The sequence below is a fragment of the Pinus tabuliformis genome, chromosome 3_2, assembly GCF_031772625.1.
Source record: "Pinus tabuliformis cultivar Carrire ecotype Pingquan chromosome 3_2, CPIR1, whole genome shotgun sequence".
Classification (NCBI taxonomy): domain Eukaryota; kingdom Viridiplantae; phylum Streptophyta; class Pinopsida; order Pinales; family Pinaceae; genus Pinus; species Pinus tabuliformis.
Window position 1 is genome coordinate 926,908,516 of NC_142302.1, and position 15,637 is coordinate 926,924,152.

General features: G+C 42.4%; 1 protein-coding gene across 1 annotated transcript in view; it reads left to right on the forward strand.

Moving 5' to 3' along the window:
* LOC149183675 (uncharacterized) overlaps positions 1-15,637 on the forward strand; it is a 57,222-nt gene that overhangs the window by 40,931 nt on the left and 654 nt on the right. Inside the window, exons 5-8 of the mRNA XM_089415030.1 lie at positions 14,394-14,609; positions 14,771-14,886; positions 15,073-15,195; positions 15,345-15,443. Of these exons, the coding sequence (XP_089271156.1) occupies positions 14,394-14,609; positions 14,771-14,886; positions 15,073-15,195; positions 15,345-15,443 (554 nt within the window). The remainder of the gene's footprint in view (positions 1-14,393; positions 14,610-14,770; positions 14,887-15,072; positions 15,196-15,344; positions 15,444-15,637) is intronic.

A 15,637-nucleotide genomic window follows, 5' to 3' on the forward strand; every position in this document is an offset into this window, starting at 1 on the left:
TCTTCTTCCTCCTCTTCTTTTCCTTCTTACTCTGTTTTGTCCACCTCTGCTCCTTCTTCTCCTTCTTCCTCCTCTTATCCTTCCTCTTCTTCTCCTTCCTCTTCAACACTAGAGGTTGGGGTCCCACCATGTTCAAGGGCTCAGGTTTGAAGGAAGGCTTCTCTATCCATGTCCCTAAACATGGACCAGAGAACAATAATTCTTAATTGGTTTAAGGAATCTTCAATTATTAGATTGATTAGACCATGGTGTGCTAATTGCTGGTGTTTCCCTTCTTTCACCTTCTCACTCATGTCTATAATGGACTGTAAAAGAAAATAAGGCACACTAAGCCTTTGTTTTATGGGTACTTTGTCTCTGAATATCAACTCATGGAGGGGTCTGAATTAGTAGCCATAGACTACACTTAGTCTCCCTTCACAAGAAATGTACTTAAGGATGTGGTAGCTCACCTCATCCCATTGATAGGGAAGGCTCTCCCTCCTGACCCCATTATTGTGTTCAATTGGATTTTCATCATTTAGGAAGAAATTTTTGTTAGAAAGGTGATGCTAACCTTGTCCTCCTTTCTTCATTGAATCCATAGAGGAAGTATTGTCACTCTGCTGATCACATCAAGGTTGATGGTAATGGACAACCCTCTCACCATAGTGGTAGCACTTGTTTGGTTGTGTTATATTCTTTCCACAACTAGCCCACGTAGTTAACCGGGGGCCAGAGGGGGGAGGTCACAGGGGGTTTGAGGGGTACTCGTAACCCCACTTTATGGGGTTCGGGGCAGTGCCCTGGAAAATTTTGGTTTTGGACCCTATGTTAGGATGGGCGGACCCACCTATTGTTGTGGGGAAAGTATCCGACTCAGATGACCCTATCCCTACTCTAAAGGTGACAGTCTTTAGCAACAACTGAAAGTAAAGCTTTGATATTTTCCTTTATGAAAGTACAAAGAGAAGGAAGAAAAGATTAACCAACCTGGTGTCTTTCGCTTAGTCGATCCTTATCCTCTCTCTTTGTCTCTTGTTCCCAGCTCCTTGCTCTCTTTGCCAGTCCAGCTACACACAGATCCTGCACAAAACAAGAGAGGAAACTACAAGATACATGTACTCATAACTGATGCATGGATTAGAGTGAATCAAATATACAAGTAAATACAATACATCAATGCAATACAAGTATATAGGAGAACATGCAAAACTTTATTGATAGAAGTAACAGGGTTCTGAGAAGGTTACAACCATTGATGGCTCCAATCCAGCAGCACCTCCCCAGCAGCAAGAACTCTCCTCTTCACCTCTAGTAAAACAATCACCCAATAGCTCTAACTGTAAACCAACAGCACCTCCTTGCTTTACACAAAATTCTAGCCTCCCTAGACCTCATAGAAGAGCTCTATATATAGGAGAGAAGAAGAGAGGATGAGTCAGCTTGAGGCTGGCATAGAGCTGACTAGTGTCCTCTCCCTCTTCAGTTAATCTTCAGTTCTTGAGTCCACTTGGAGATCCTTGCTTACACATGGTGATCAAGTACCTCTTACTCATCACAGGGCGAATCTCATGAACCAAGTGTCAGTTTGGAAGCTTCCTGGGCAGTTGACACCTTGCAGAATGACTGTGCCACTTGGCCAATCTCGCCCAGCGCAGGTAGCCTTCATTAGATTTGACTTCCAGTGCAGGTACAAGGAGGAGCAGTTGCATTCCAGCACAGATGCTCAGTGGAGCAGCTGACATGATCCAAAATTAGCCTGTTTTGAAGTGTTTTCAGGTGGAGAACTGATTGGAAGTGCTGTTGTTTGATGACCTTGTTCTTTTAGGGGTAAGAACAACATGTTTAGGGACTGAGGATCCCTGTAATTATTGACATTTCATGCTCCATGTCGCGAGGCACAAAAATGTCTATAACAGTTGCCCCCTAAAGTATGAGGCCGTTTATCGGGTGAAATGCTTTATCTAGAGGGTCCGAAGTTCATTCCAGTGCTGAGGAGGCGCCCTGTAATACAATACAATACAATACATTATTTTTCATTCTAATTTTCATGATCTAGCTGAGGCGGGCATTCCCATGCTCAGCTTTTATAAATACATTTTGGTACATATGACAGACGATCGTCTGATGGTCGACTGATAATTTTCTGCTGAAATTATCATCCTTTGAGTAGGATGATCATCTGCTGCAATGATGTACATGACAAATGCTTTTATATTTCCTGAATATGTATCGCAGCCCGGATGGATGAAACTAGATCCGGGGTCTTCAAACTCGTTCGATCTTCACTCTAAGTACAAGTCGATCCATGTGAGAATTTCGCTGAAGTCGAACATGGAAAGACATCGCTTGATTACCGGTCAATGATGAAAACCGTTAACAAGCGCGAGAGGAATCACCGATAATTATAATGACCCTCAAGGTACTGCAGTACAATTCACGTGGTGTGAATAAAGGACTTGGCGTCGAACGCCACGCAAACTCTTCTGGTCGAAGGTCATTGATGTATACTTGTCGCCGGAAGTGAGAAACTTGCCACTGAGGCATGCAAGCTTCAAAGTACTGATGGGGTTGTTCCTAGATCAACTTCTTGGATAATGAGCTGAAGTCGACAAGAAGCGATCCGTCAAAGGAGGGCCTTAATGAATCCCACATCAATGACACGGAACGGAGCTAATGATTTTAGTGGAGGTGAAAACAAACTGTGACATATGATTCAGGGTGGCGATCATGAATGGATGAAGGATAATGTATGGCAGTGGATGGGACACGGTTGACACTTTCAGAATGACCCCTCTTGAACATTTAACGACACTGATGCGATGGATCGGTAGCATTACCCCAAATGTGGATGGTTTGGCGAGGACCATGGTGATGAGACCGGTGAATGAAACAACCCAACCCGATGTGGTACGGAGAAAAAGTGTCATGTTCAAGAGTGACTTGCTACCATTAAACTTTGATGTTCTCCCAATTTTTCCCCAGTCATTTCTGACCAGTACCTCTTTATTTTTGTCAAGCTTGAGGAGGATAACATATGCTTGTTCTATAACCTGCCCTTCGGGCAAGCCCATCGCTATGATTTAACGAGCTTAGCGATAGGGAAACTCATTCTCGTCTAAAGACAAGTTTGTCACTATTTAATCATTTTAACGAGTCTAACGACAAGGAAAACTCAGTCCTTTTCATCTTTAGAGAGTCTGAAAAGGTACAGAAAGTTAACTCCATAATTCCTTTTTCGTCAGCTAATCCCTTAAGTCCGAAAAAGTATAAAACAATACAGAAGGGATGGCTGTTCGGTACTTTTAACGAGCCGAACAAGACAAGCGCTCGATCCTTTTGTGCAATAATCCCTCAGGTCCAAAAATATTAAAATTTAGAGGAGGGATAGCGTTCCGGTCATTTAACGAGCTGGAGGGCCAAAACTCGGCAAACTTTTCATATTTTACGAGTCAGTGAAAAGAGCTCAAAGAAGACTCGTCTTTTGAGGAACGAGTGATAAACAGGGATAGCAGCAGATTCCAGGTACAAATTGGAATTTTCCAATCACGGCAGTGTCACAAGGATGGCTAGATGAAATCACTCTTCGCAACTGTTTCTCAAAAGAGGTAAACACACCAATGGAAGTGAATGATCGGCCAAATGAACAGTGGAGGTGATGGATGAAAACACGATCAAGGTTCTTATGGCTGATGAATTTACAATCTCAAAAGGTTATTTACCGGGATAGGTTCATTTTTTCCATGAGCTTGAACTCTGGGGGAAACTTTTGCTCACACTTTTCTATTTTTTAACGAGCATAAATTCAGTCATAAAACTGCTCGAATTTTGCGTTTATTTTTTAACGAGCATGAACTATATGCTAAAACTGCTCGATATACCAGTCATAATAAGAACGCCTCCTATGAGATAACTATTTTTTAAGGAGCTTTATCTCACAAAGCTATGCTCTAATTTCGGCAAATTTTACCTTTTCCCCACAGGCTTTCTTCATGCAAGGTCGGAAACGGCTAATCCTACGAGTTTAAAGGGTTAGACCTACAGGTTTAAAGGGAGGACCTAAAAATTTAAAAAATAAATAGTCGTCCCTTGCTTGCATTCCAAAAGTTTGCATGCCCCCAGGTATAGGGTAGAATTTCGAGGCTGCCCCTTTCTCAACGAGGTTTGCCTCTTTCTTATTATCCGAAGAGAGTTCTATTTGCTGCCGCAAATCAATCTCTTTCTTCGGCGGTGTCTATCATTGGGTTGTCCAAAGATGGTTACCCTCTGCCACAACAATATAGTCCCCTACTTTGTAGGCTGCCCCTGCTTATCCTTCAAAACATATGTTTTAATGGGCGAGGCTTGAATTCAAAGATGGTTACTATTCGTCGCGATAAGGGAATTCCTACTTGGGCATTGCCCACTTTTTTAGACAAAGGTGAATGACTCTTTTGCCAAACACATAACTTTAACAAAAGAACACTATTCCAGAACAACCCCACTTCCTTCTTTCGGACGGGGTACGGACTAGTCATATTCTTCTGTGGAAATTCTCCCTTATACCCAGGGTTTCTTCTGCCCGAAGCAGACCAGGGTGCATGCCCCCTGGGTTCCAGTCTTTCTTTCCGAATCACTCGCACTCATCGGGAAGGAGGACTGGGGGCGGAGGCGAATCTTGAGTGAACAGACCATTTAGGAATGGTATTTGACTATTTGCGATGCGAGATCCCAGAAACGAAAGTTGGTCTACGAGCTTGACCACCCTTCCTTCGTGTGGAAAACACATTACTCTAAAGAGTGAGGAGACTATCGCTCCCATGCAATAAATATAGTCACGTCCAAGGAGTAGGTTATAATCCAAGGGTCCTTCGACGACCAACACGTTCATATTAACGGTCTTCCCTTTCAATGTAACAGGTACATTGGGGAGGATTCCTAATGGTCGACTGGTTCCTTTATCAAAACCTGAGAGATTTCTCAACTCAGGTAAAAGCGCTGGGGAACCCAGTGCTTTCCAAGCAACAGAGGAAAGGATACTCACAGACGCCCCTTCATCAATGATAGTACCAGCCATAATCATTCTATAGATCTGGACAATGATTCTGAATGGTGTACTGGCTGGTAACCGGGGTCTGCCTAGTTGATTCCAATCAAAGGATACAACCAGGTTGCTCGGTGGTGGGACCGAATATACGGCCGGATATGACTCTGATGATGTTCCTTCCTGCGATAAAGGAATGGGCGCATTGCCCTGACGCTCATCGGAATCGGTGCTGATGAAAAGAACCTGGATGGTGTCATCCTTATTCTCTTCAGTGAGGGTGTCGCATGAAGACGACTCTTCGGCGACGGTGTCATTTGAAGACGGGTCTTCAATGACGGAGTCATTGGACGATAGAACCTCTGAAGGAAGAACCGGGTCAACTACCGTTTCGACCTTTAGACTTTTGTCTGGTCTGGATTCAGTAGGTTCATTCTCAATGACCGACACTTCAGCTGACCACTTGAGCGGGCCAGCTGGATTTTCAACTATCGAGGGATTAGGCACGAGTTTTTGGTATCCAGGAGGAAGTCGCAACGGTGAAACCGGGCGATCTTCCAAAACTCTCTTTACCTCATCTAAGAATGGACATTTGTGGATAGCATGATTGCCTTCACACAATAGACAGGGTGATCTTGGTCCCCTTCTTCGTCCTTCACTCTCGCTAGTTGACGGAATGCAATCAACATGACAATCAGAGGTTGATGCTACCGGATTGTGCAACCTTGGGGACCAGTCCTTTAGTATCCGGGGAATACAAGGACAATCACGATGGAAGTGGATCCCTTTGCAAATGACACATGGCGATTTAGGCCCGGTCGGTGCAGTGTGTGGGTTTTTGTCAGCTTTCTTCTGCTTGCCCCCAGTCGCCTTCGCCATAGGCTCCTTCTGCTTCTTTTCTCTCTTCTTCTTTTCCTTCTTCTCCTTGGGAGGCTGACTTTTGCCAGCTCTACTTTGCGAAGATGAAGGATCAGAGGAAGTATCATAAGAAGTGGAAGGCTGGTGGGTAGTTCTAGATTGTTCTGACTGTTGATTCGACTGCTCAGGATTAGTGGCGATCTGGACTACATTAGTTGAAAAGAGCCATACAGGGAGGCCGATTGTCAATCCTGGAAGTGACAATGTAGCCATATGAGGCGCACCAACATCTCCCCAAGAGGAGAAGGGATTTGGACTTCCGCCAAGGTTACTTCCTTGGTTGGTGGGCTCCATACTTTTCAACTGAAAGATCAACGTGGGAATAACAGGTGATTATGTTCCGCTTAAAATAAATTTTATTAACGACGCTTTTAGACACAAACTTGCTTTTTCATGTTTTAAGAGTCGAGAAAAAGCTAAAGATGACTCTAGTCACCTTCGATGTATTAACGAGCCCGAAGTGACAAATGCTCGGTTGGACTTTTTCAGTTATAGAGTTTGAAAAAGGCCAAAAGAAACTGCTTTGGAGATCTAGGCAGAGGGTGTGCCAAACCTTTCGCGAAACCACAGAATACGTTTTACGGTACGGGTGGTCGATCTTCGTGAATGCTGTGTTCACTGCATCGCGATCAGTAGGGCGGCTGACACGGTTTCCTAAGGATAAAGGATAAAAGCCTATAGGGGTCTCCCAATATACGCAACGGTACGCGGGAGCACAAGTCCGTGTTAGTGCCACCGACTCTCAGGAGGAATCACCCACCTTCGTAGAGATCGACAGTCACTATGTTTAACGACGCCGGAACACGTCTCTACCTAGACCTCTAGATGTTTGCGTTATGTTACAAAGCGTTGTTATGTAAATTGGGTTTATTTTAATGTTGATCTTGCTTAACAGTTTGCCTTTCAGGGTCGCCACGAGATGTATATATACAACTTCCTATATGCAATCTAAGATGAGAAGCAAATCTTTTCAATCTTTCAACTTTGAAAACCTTAATCTACTGAGGGAAAAGAAAGACACAACTTTTTCCACAGATCATAGAACACACACTAAAATGCACATTTTCCTAAATCGTCAAACACACAGTCAAATGCAAAATGCACAATGCATGTATTTCTTTTCGTTATCCTTAATGTTGATGTAAGACAGAAAGGAAACTGTTGTATAATTTTGAATCTAATTTCAAGTAGAAATAAACAAGCTTGTCCAAAATCAACAAGACACCTTATGATCGACTTGTTTAAACACAGGAAATGTATAGATCCAAACCATAAAATGAAAAACAAACAAACTCAAACAACCATGAACAGTAATAAAACTAGCTCTTAAGATCACAAAGACACTTTTACAGTTCAGGATCTAAGAGGCCACAGCTATACTGTTTCGCTTTTCAAAATGGGAAACTGTAACTGAAACAAGAAATACTAAAAGAACATTCACAGTTTCATCACACAACTGAGGCGGAATAATGTCAAGGAGAATGGTTTACAGCAAGTACAATGACCAGCAAGCAATCAGCAAAAAATCAGTGAAAACAGGGCTCAGACACAAAGGGAAACCTCAGCAAGACACTGGCTAACTGGACCAGCGCAGGCTCTGGTCTGTCAAATTGACTCTCAGCGCAGTTCCCGAAGGGAGTACCTGCGCTGGAATGCAGACTGCCTGTGGACAGCCTGCACTGAGACACGAGAGTTGCGTTTACAAGGAATTCCGGGTCATAAAAAGCTCAAAAATGCACTGTTTTTGCTGAAATAAAAAGCTATAGGTCAAGTACAGGCTAAGGGATGATCAAGAGGATGAAAAGCTATCACAAAGAGTAAAGAGTCTTTTGTAGATAAGCTCTTCAAATCTTGAATTTGCTCAGCAAATGAGCAAGAGTAGCAGACCCTCTACTTCGCTTTTGATATAGTCAAAAGCTTTTCGATTTGGTACTCTTTTCTTCAAGAAATGAATAGCAAAGATACTACAAACACCAACAAGATACTAGGCTCCCCAGCGGAGTCGCCAGTTTGTTGTGGGGAAAAGTATCCGACTCGGATGACCCTATCCCTACTCTAAAGGTGACAGTCTTTAGCAACAACTGAAAGTAAAGCTTTGATATTTTCCTTTATGAAAGTACAGAGAGAAGGAAGAAAAGATTAACCAACCTGGTGTCTTTCGCTTAGTCGATCCTTATCCTCTCTCTTTGTCTCTTGTTCCCAGCTCCTTGCTCTCTTTGCCGGTCCAGCTACACACAAATCCTGCACAAAACAAGAGAGGAAACTACAAGATACATGTACTCATAACTGATGCATGGATTAGAGTGAATCAAATATACAAGTAAATACAATACATCAATGCAATACAAGTATATAGGAGAACATGCAAAACTTTATTGATAGAAGTAACAGGGTTCTGAGAAGGTTACAACCATTGATGGCTCCAATCCAACAGCACCTCCCCAGCAGCAAGAACTCTCCTCTTCACCTCTAGTAAAACAATCACCCAATAGCTCTAACTGTAAACCAACAGCACCTCCTTGCTTTACACAAAATTCCAGCCTCCCTAGACCTCATAGAAGAGCTCTATATATAGGAGAGAAGAAGAGAGGATGAGTCAGCTTGAGGCTGGCATAGAGCTGACTAGTGTCCTCTCCCTCTTCAGTTAATCTTCAGTTCTTGAGTCCACTTGGAGATCCTTGCTTACACATGGTGATCAAGTACCTATTACTCATCACAGGGCGAATCTCATGAACCAAGTGTCAGTTTGGAAGCTTCCTGGGCCGTTGACACCTTGCAGAATGACTGTGCCACTTGGCCAATCTCGCCCAGCGCAGGTAGCCTTCATTAGATTTGACTTCCAGCGCAGGTACAAGGAGGAGCAATTGCATTCCAGCGCAGATGCTCAGTGGAGCAGCTGACATGATCCAAAATTAGCCTGTTTTGAAGTGTTTTCAGGTGGAGAACTGATTGGAAGTGCTGTTGTTTGATGACCTTGTTCTTTTAGGGGTAAGAACAACATGTTTAGGGACTGAGGATCCCTGTAATTATTGACATTTCATGCTCCATGTCGCGAGGCACAAAAATGTCTATAACACCTATGGTTTTGTACATGATTTTCACACATGTTTTTGGACGCAATGGTTTTCAGTCCATGGTTTTGGACGTGATGGTTTTCGGTCCATGGTATTGGATGCTTCGGCATTTATAAATATGTATTATAACATTGAAAGGAACATAATGAAAATCCAAGCTGGTAGTCTTGGTTTTGGGATATAGGGGAAAATATTTGTGTATATGTGTTTTATGTGTTATGCTTTCACATTTTTTATTTTCTGTGTTTTAGAATTCGTATGCAGGTAATTTCTGTATGGGGTTAAAACCAACATTTGGTATTAGAGCTGTTTTGGCTTCAAGGGGACACCTTTTTTGCTGAGGGGTTTCACTCGGGCCTATGGTAGACCCTATTCAGTGGGAGATCTGCGAGATCGATTCTGTTGGTGAAAGAAGATGGCAAGTAGTGGAAAGATAGAGATCGAGAAATTTAATGGTCAAAGTTTTGAGTTGTGGAAACTCAAGGTGGAGGATCTGTTGGTGGATAAAGATCAGTGGATTGCGGTAGATCCAGGTACTAAACCAACGAGAGTGTTCGATGAAGAATGGAAGAAGTTGGATCGGAAGGCAAAGAGCACAATACGATTGTGTGTCTCAGATTCAGTTTGCTGAATGTATCAGGGGAAGCTACGACGAAGGCTTTGTGGGACAAGTTAGGGACTTTGTACCAATCTAAGTCTCTGGTGAATAAACTGTTCCTGCGGAAAAGCTGTATAACCTGAGGATGAAAGATGGAGACTCGGTGACAAAACATTTGAACGCATTTAATACTGTGGTAAGTCAGTTAGCATCTATTGATATTAAAATTTCAGATGAAGATAAGTGCCTTAGTTTGTGTTGTTCTCTAGCAGGTTCGTGGGATAGTCTGGTTATTACAATAGGTAGAAATGCAACTGCCTTGCAGTTTGATGAAATAGTCTCAGCCTTGCTGACGGAGGATATGAGACGGAAAAATATGGAGAGCCAAAATGGTGATACCTTGTCTGTACGAGGACGGTCCCAGAACAGAAACAAAAATAAGTCATCGAGTGGGAGATCTAAATCTAGAGGGAGATCAAAGTCTCCAGGAAAACCTATAAAGGTGGTATGTTGGAAATGCAGAAAGGAAGGGCACTACAAAAGGGACTGTAAATCTAAAGTTCCTGATAAAGGAAAGGGATCTGATGATGCTCCTTCTGCAGAGGTGAAAAATACTAGAGATGAAGGTGGGGATGTGTACTTGGCTTCTTCAAGTACACATGTAGATCATGAGGCATGGTTGATTGACTCAGGTGCATCCTTTCACTTCACTCCCCATAGAGAGTAGTTCTGTGAGTATGAGAAATGCGATGGTGGTGATGTCTTCTTAGGGGATGATAGGAAGGCTTGAATCATTGGTCGTGGAAAAGTAAAGTTGAAGTTGCAAGGTGGAAGGGTTAGAACACTTCCAGGTGTTCTGCATATTCCTGCATTGGCCAGAAATCTGATTTCTGTAAGCAAGTTGGATGATGCAGGTGTAAAAACAGTGTTTTAGAAGGATACCTGCAAAATGGTTCGGGGAGCATTGGTATTGATGCAGGGAGTTCGAATTGGAACTCTGTACAAGCTGCACGGTAGCACTATTATTGATGGGTGCAACAGTTCCGTGGTTCCTGAAAGTGGAGCAGAAAATCTAGTGGTCTCTGGAGAGAAGACCATGTTGTGGCATCAAAGGCTTGGACATATTGGAGAGAAGGGCCTTCGAATACTTCATGGTAAAGGTATGGTAGAAGGTATGAGTAATAGCTCTCTGGATTTTGATTTCTGTGAAAATTGTGTATATGGGAAGCATAATCGGGTGAGTTTCGCCTCCGGTAGTAAGAGGGCGAAACAGATATTAGAACTTGTGCACAGTGATGTGTTTGGACCTGTGAAGGTTCCATCATTGGGTAAGTCTGTGTACTATGTATCATTTATAGATGACTTCTTAAGGAATACATGGATATATTTCCTTAAGAAGAAATCTGAAGCCTTTGACAGGTTTAAAGAATTTAAGGCTCTCGTGGAAAATCAGACAGAGAAGAAGATAAAGGTGCTAAGGACAGATAATGGTGGAGAGTTTTACAGCAAGGAATTTTAAGAATTCTGTAAGAAGTGTGGTATAGAATGACAGAAGACTACTCCATATACACCTCAGCAAAATGGAGTTGTAGAAATAATGAATAAGACGTTGATGGAAAGGGCAAGAAGCATGCTCAATGGTGCCAGGTTAGGACAGGAATTTTGGGCAGAGGCGGTGGATATTGCATGTTACCTGGTCAATAGGCCATCTTCATCAGCGTTGGAGGATAAGACTCCACAAGAGGTATGGACTGGTAAGATACCCTCTCTTTCACATCTGAGGGTATTTGGATGTGATGCATATGTACATGTTCCAAAGGAGAAACGAACCAAGTTGGATAGTAAATATGAAAAGTGCATCTTTATTGGGTATAAGGATGGTTTAAAGGGTTATAAGCTTTGGAAACCAGTCACACGGAAGGTTGTGTACAACCGAGATGTGGTGTTCAGAGTGGTAAAAGATGTTATTAAACATGAAGTCCAACCAAAGGAACCTGAGAAGATAGAGTTTGAGCTTAAGGAGGAAGAATCAAACTCTACAGTAGAGGAGGAATCAAAAGATGAAGAGTCACAAACTCCGGGTGTGAGAAGATCAGTTCGAGAAAGAAGGCAGCCAGAAAGGTATAGTCGATTTACTTTCTGTTCAAATTTTGTTTTATCTATTACTGACGATGATCCCAGAACTGTGAAGGAAGCAGTAGATTCAGAGGATGGCAAACTCTGGAAAGAGGCCATGGTTGATGAAATGGCATCTTTGCACAAAAATGAGGCTTGGGATATGGTGGAGTTTCCGGCTGGAAGGAAACCCATTGGGAGCAAATGGGTGTTCAAGAATAAGACAAATGCAGAAGGAAAGGTGGAGAAATACAAAGCTCGGTTGGTAGCAAAAGGTCATTCCCAGGTGCCGGGAATTGATTTTGGTGATATTTTTTCTCCTGTTTCCAAGGTAACTTCTATTAGATTACTTTTATCTGTTGTTGCTACTTTTGATTTTGAGGTAGAAGAGATGGATGTGAATACAACATTTCTTCACGGGGATCTGGAAGAGGAAATATACAAGAAGCAACCTGAAGGCTTTGCGCTGAAGGGTAAGAAAGAACTGGTATGCAAGTTAAAGAAGTCTCTGTATAGGTTAAAACAATCACCAAGGATGTGGTATCAAAAATTTGATACATTTATACAGGGACTTTGGCTTCACCTGAAGAAAAGCAGATCACTATGTGTATTTTGAATTAATTGGTGACCGTGTTATTTATCTGGTCTTGTATGTGGATGATATGTTGCTGGTTGGAAATGACAAAGAAAATGTCCAGGATTTGAAGACCCAATTGTCCTCCAAATTCGACATGAAAGATCTTGGTGCTGCAAACTATATTTTGGGCATGGAAATTAAAAGAGATTAGGCAAGGAGGAAGCTCTGGTTAAACCAGAGGAAGTATGTCGAGACAATACTGCAGAGGTTTAATATGCAGGATAGTAAACCGGTGAAGGTTCCTATTCCTGTAGGTGTGAGGTTATCTGCTGAACAGTGTCCCAAGACACAAGAAGAGGAAGAGGACATGTCCCACGTTCCATATGCAAGTGTAGTCGGTAGCCTGATGTATGCAATGGTATGTACTAGACCAGACATTACACATGCAGTGGGAGTATTGAGGAGGTTTATGTCAAAACCAGGGAAGGAGCATTGGACAACAATGAAGCCAGTTTTCAGGTATTTACGTGGCACTAGTGATTATGGTTTGTGCTACCAAGGAAGATCAAGATTGGACATAATGTTGGATATTTGTGGCTTTGTTGATGCAGACTGGGTTGGAGATCTGGATCAGAGAAGATCTACAAGTGGGTATGTGTTTAACCTATTTGGAGGTGCAGTCAGTTGGATGAGTAAGAAACAATGTGTAGTGGCACTATCAACTACAGAGGCAGAATACATGGCAGCCACTCATGCAATCAAGGAATTAGTTTGGTTGTAGAGATTGTGTTCAAGTATGGGGTTAGTACAGGGAGCTATAAGGATAGACTGTGACAGCAAAATTTCAATTTTCCTGGCAAAGAACCTCGCATATCATTCAAAGACAAAGCACATTGATGTTCAATATCACTTTGTGAGGGATATGATAGAAGACAAAAAGGTGTTGCTGGTAAAGGTGGACACTTTGAAGAATACTGCAGATGCATTGACAAAATCTATGAGCTCTAAGAAGTTCTCTTGGTGTAGAGAGACAATGGGCATTTCAGGGCTGTAAAAATGACTAAGCTCTCTTATGGCCCCCTGTGGAAAGAAAACAACAAGTGGGAGAATGTTGGGTTGTGTTATATTCTTTCCACGACTACCCCAGTAGTTAACCGGGGGTTAGAGGGGGGGAGGTCACAGGGGGTTTGAGGGGTACCCGTAACCCCACTTTTTGGTTTTGGACCCTATGTTAGGATGGGCGGACCCACCTATGGTTTTGTGCATGATTTTCGCACATGTTTTTGGACGCAATGGTTTTCGGTCCATGGTTTTGGATGTGATGGTTTTCATTCCATGGTATTTGATGCTTCGGCATGTATAAATATGTATTATAACATTGAAAGGAACATAATGAAAAATCAAGCTGGCAGTCCCGGTTTAGGGATCCAGGGAAAAATCTCTGTGTATATGTGTTTTATGTGTTATGCTCTTGCATTGTTTATTTTCTATGTTTTAGAATTCGTATGCAGGCAATTTCTGTACGGGGTCAAAACGTACAACACTTGTTCTTGCTTGAGGGTTTAGTGCCATGGAAAAATCATAGGTTATATCATCATCGTAACCCTTGAGCAACTCAAAGAAGCCTAACCAGTGATGCGTCCTGAAGATATCTACCATAGGGGGATGAAGGTGAATTCTTGATGTATTTGTGGGTTCTCTTCTATTTAATCCCCCTTCCACTTTCTTCTGCTAAGTGCATGAGGTTTTGTAGGATATCTTCTGTATGGATTTCAGGGTGGATGAGAGATTAACTTTCTTAGTGGATGACTGTAATTTATACAATTCCTTATAACCACATAATTTTTCTTATATAGCCCCAAACTCTATCTAATTCCAAAGCTGACTGTAATTACGCCGTAAGGCGTTTACCTCTGAGATCAACTCCCCTCTTTGCCTACCTGTCATCTTGTAAGCCACAGGATTATACGTTAGACGATTGCAACCATTTCAGCCGCTGATCGGGGTTGCCCAAACGGTTTGGGCGTTTCATCGAATAGTTTCATCCGGGCAGCAGGGTTTGTACCTCAGATCAAACGCTTGCCCTCGCTCTGGATTTGGTTTCAGGCTCGCTGTTCTTGCCGGTCTTAGTATTTTTCCTCTGCATATTTACTCCACTGGATCATAGGCTGCTGGATCATGCCATCAAAGGCGGCGCCATCAGATGCGATGTGCAGCAGATCAGGTCTCTGAATGCGAGTGCAGGAACAGAGCTTTCCATGGAGACTCCAGAGGTTGGGAGCACTGATCAACTAAAAATAGCCCTAAAAAATTCCTTACAAGGTTAGCTTATTCTTACATGGGTATGTTATGCTTTCTGTTATTGAATTTGGGGTCCTTATTGCATTTTGGATGATAACAGTAATTCGGAGCTGAAGGATTTAAGCCTTTTCTGAAAGTAAATTGCTGATTGCCCGTTTGGGTTTTGTGAATGTCAATGCAAGGCCTGAACAGGGGTGTTTTCGGCGTTCCAGTGGCTAAAAGGACCGAAATAGAGAAGCTTCTAATGCTGCTTGAAGAACAAAACCCTGTACACAATCCTACTGAAAATCTCCAAATGGTAAATGCGTTTGTATTTCAGTGTGAATCTGGGTTCCGAAACTAAGTGGATCTAGTCCAATGGTTGGTGGCATTTACAAAAGAAATTAGCGCTATTATTCCATTTCAAGATTTGGGATCCCATGTTCTAATTAGATTTGGGCATGGATAGGATACCATGGATGCCCTAATGTGAAGTTTCTACCAGGTCGAAGGCCGGTGGAAGCTTCTATACAGTACAATAACAATCCTGGGCTCTAAACGGACAAAGCTAGGTCTCCGGGACTTTATTGCTCTGGGGGAGTTTGTGCAAACTATCAATACAAAAGAGGTGGCTCTGCTATCCAGTTTTTCATTCATTCATGAATTGCTTGTCTTTTATTCTAAATTCAAAATCATATCAGAAAAGCTTGGGTGTTCATGGCTTTGATTTCTGTAGGGACCCATATGGGTTTTGAAATCTTAATCCTCTGAATGTAGGGAAAAGCAGTAAACACCATTGGCTTCAGTGTTGCCGGCTTGGGCATGCTCACAGGAGAGCTAACTATTGAGGCTTCCTTCAAGATTGCAAGCCCTAAGGTTCCAAACCCTAACCCTTACTGATTGTAATATGGATTAGTCTACATTCTTGAATAGAATCAAAATGTGCACATTGAGGTCTTCCAATTAATGTTGAGAAACTGATTTTATAATGGATTAGTCCATGTTCTTGAATAAGTCAAAATGTTCACTCTGATATATTCCAAACGATTGGGAGAAACTGAGTATGATAT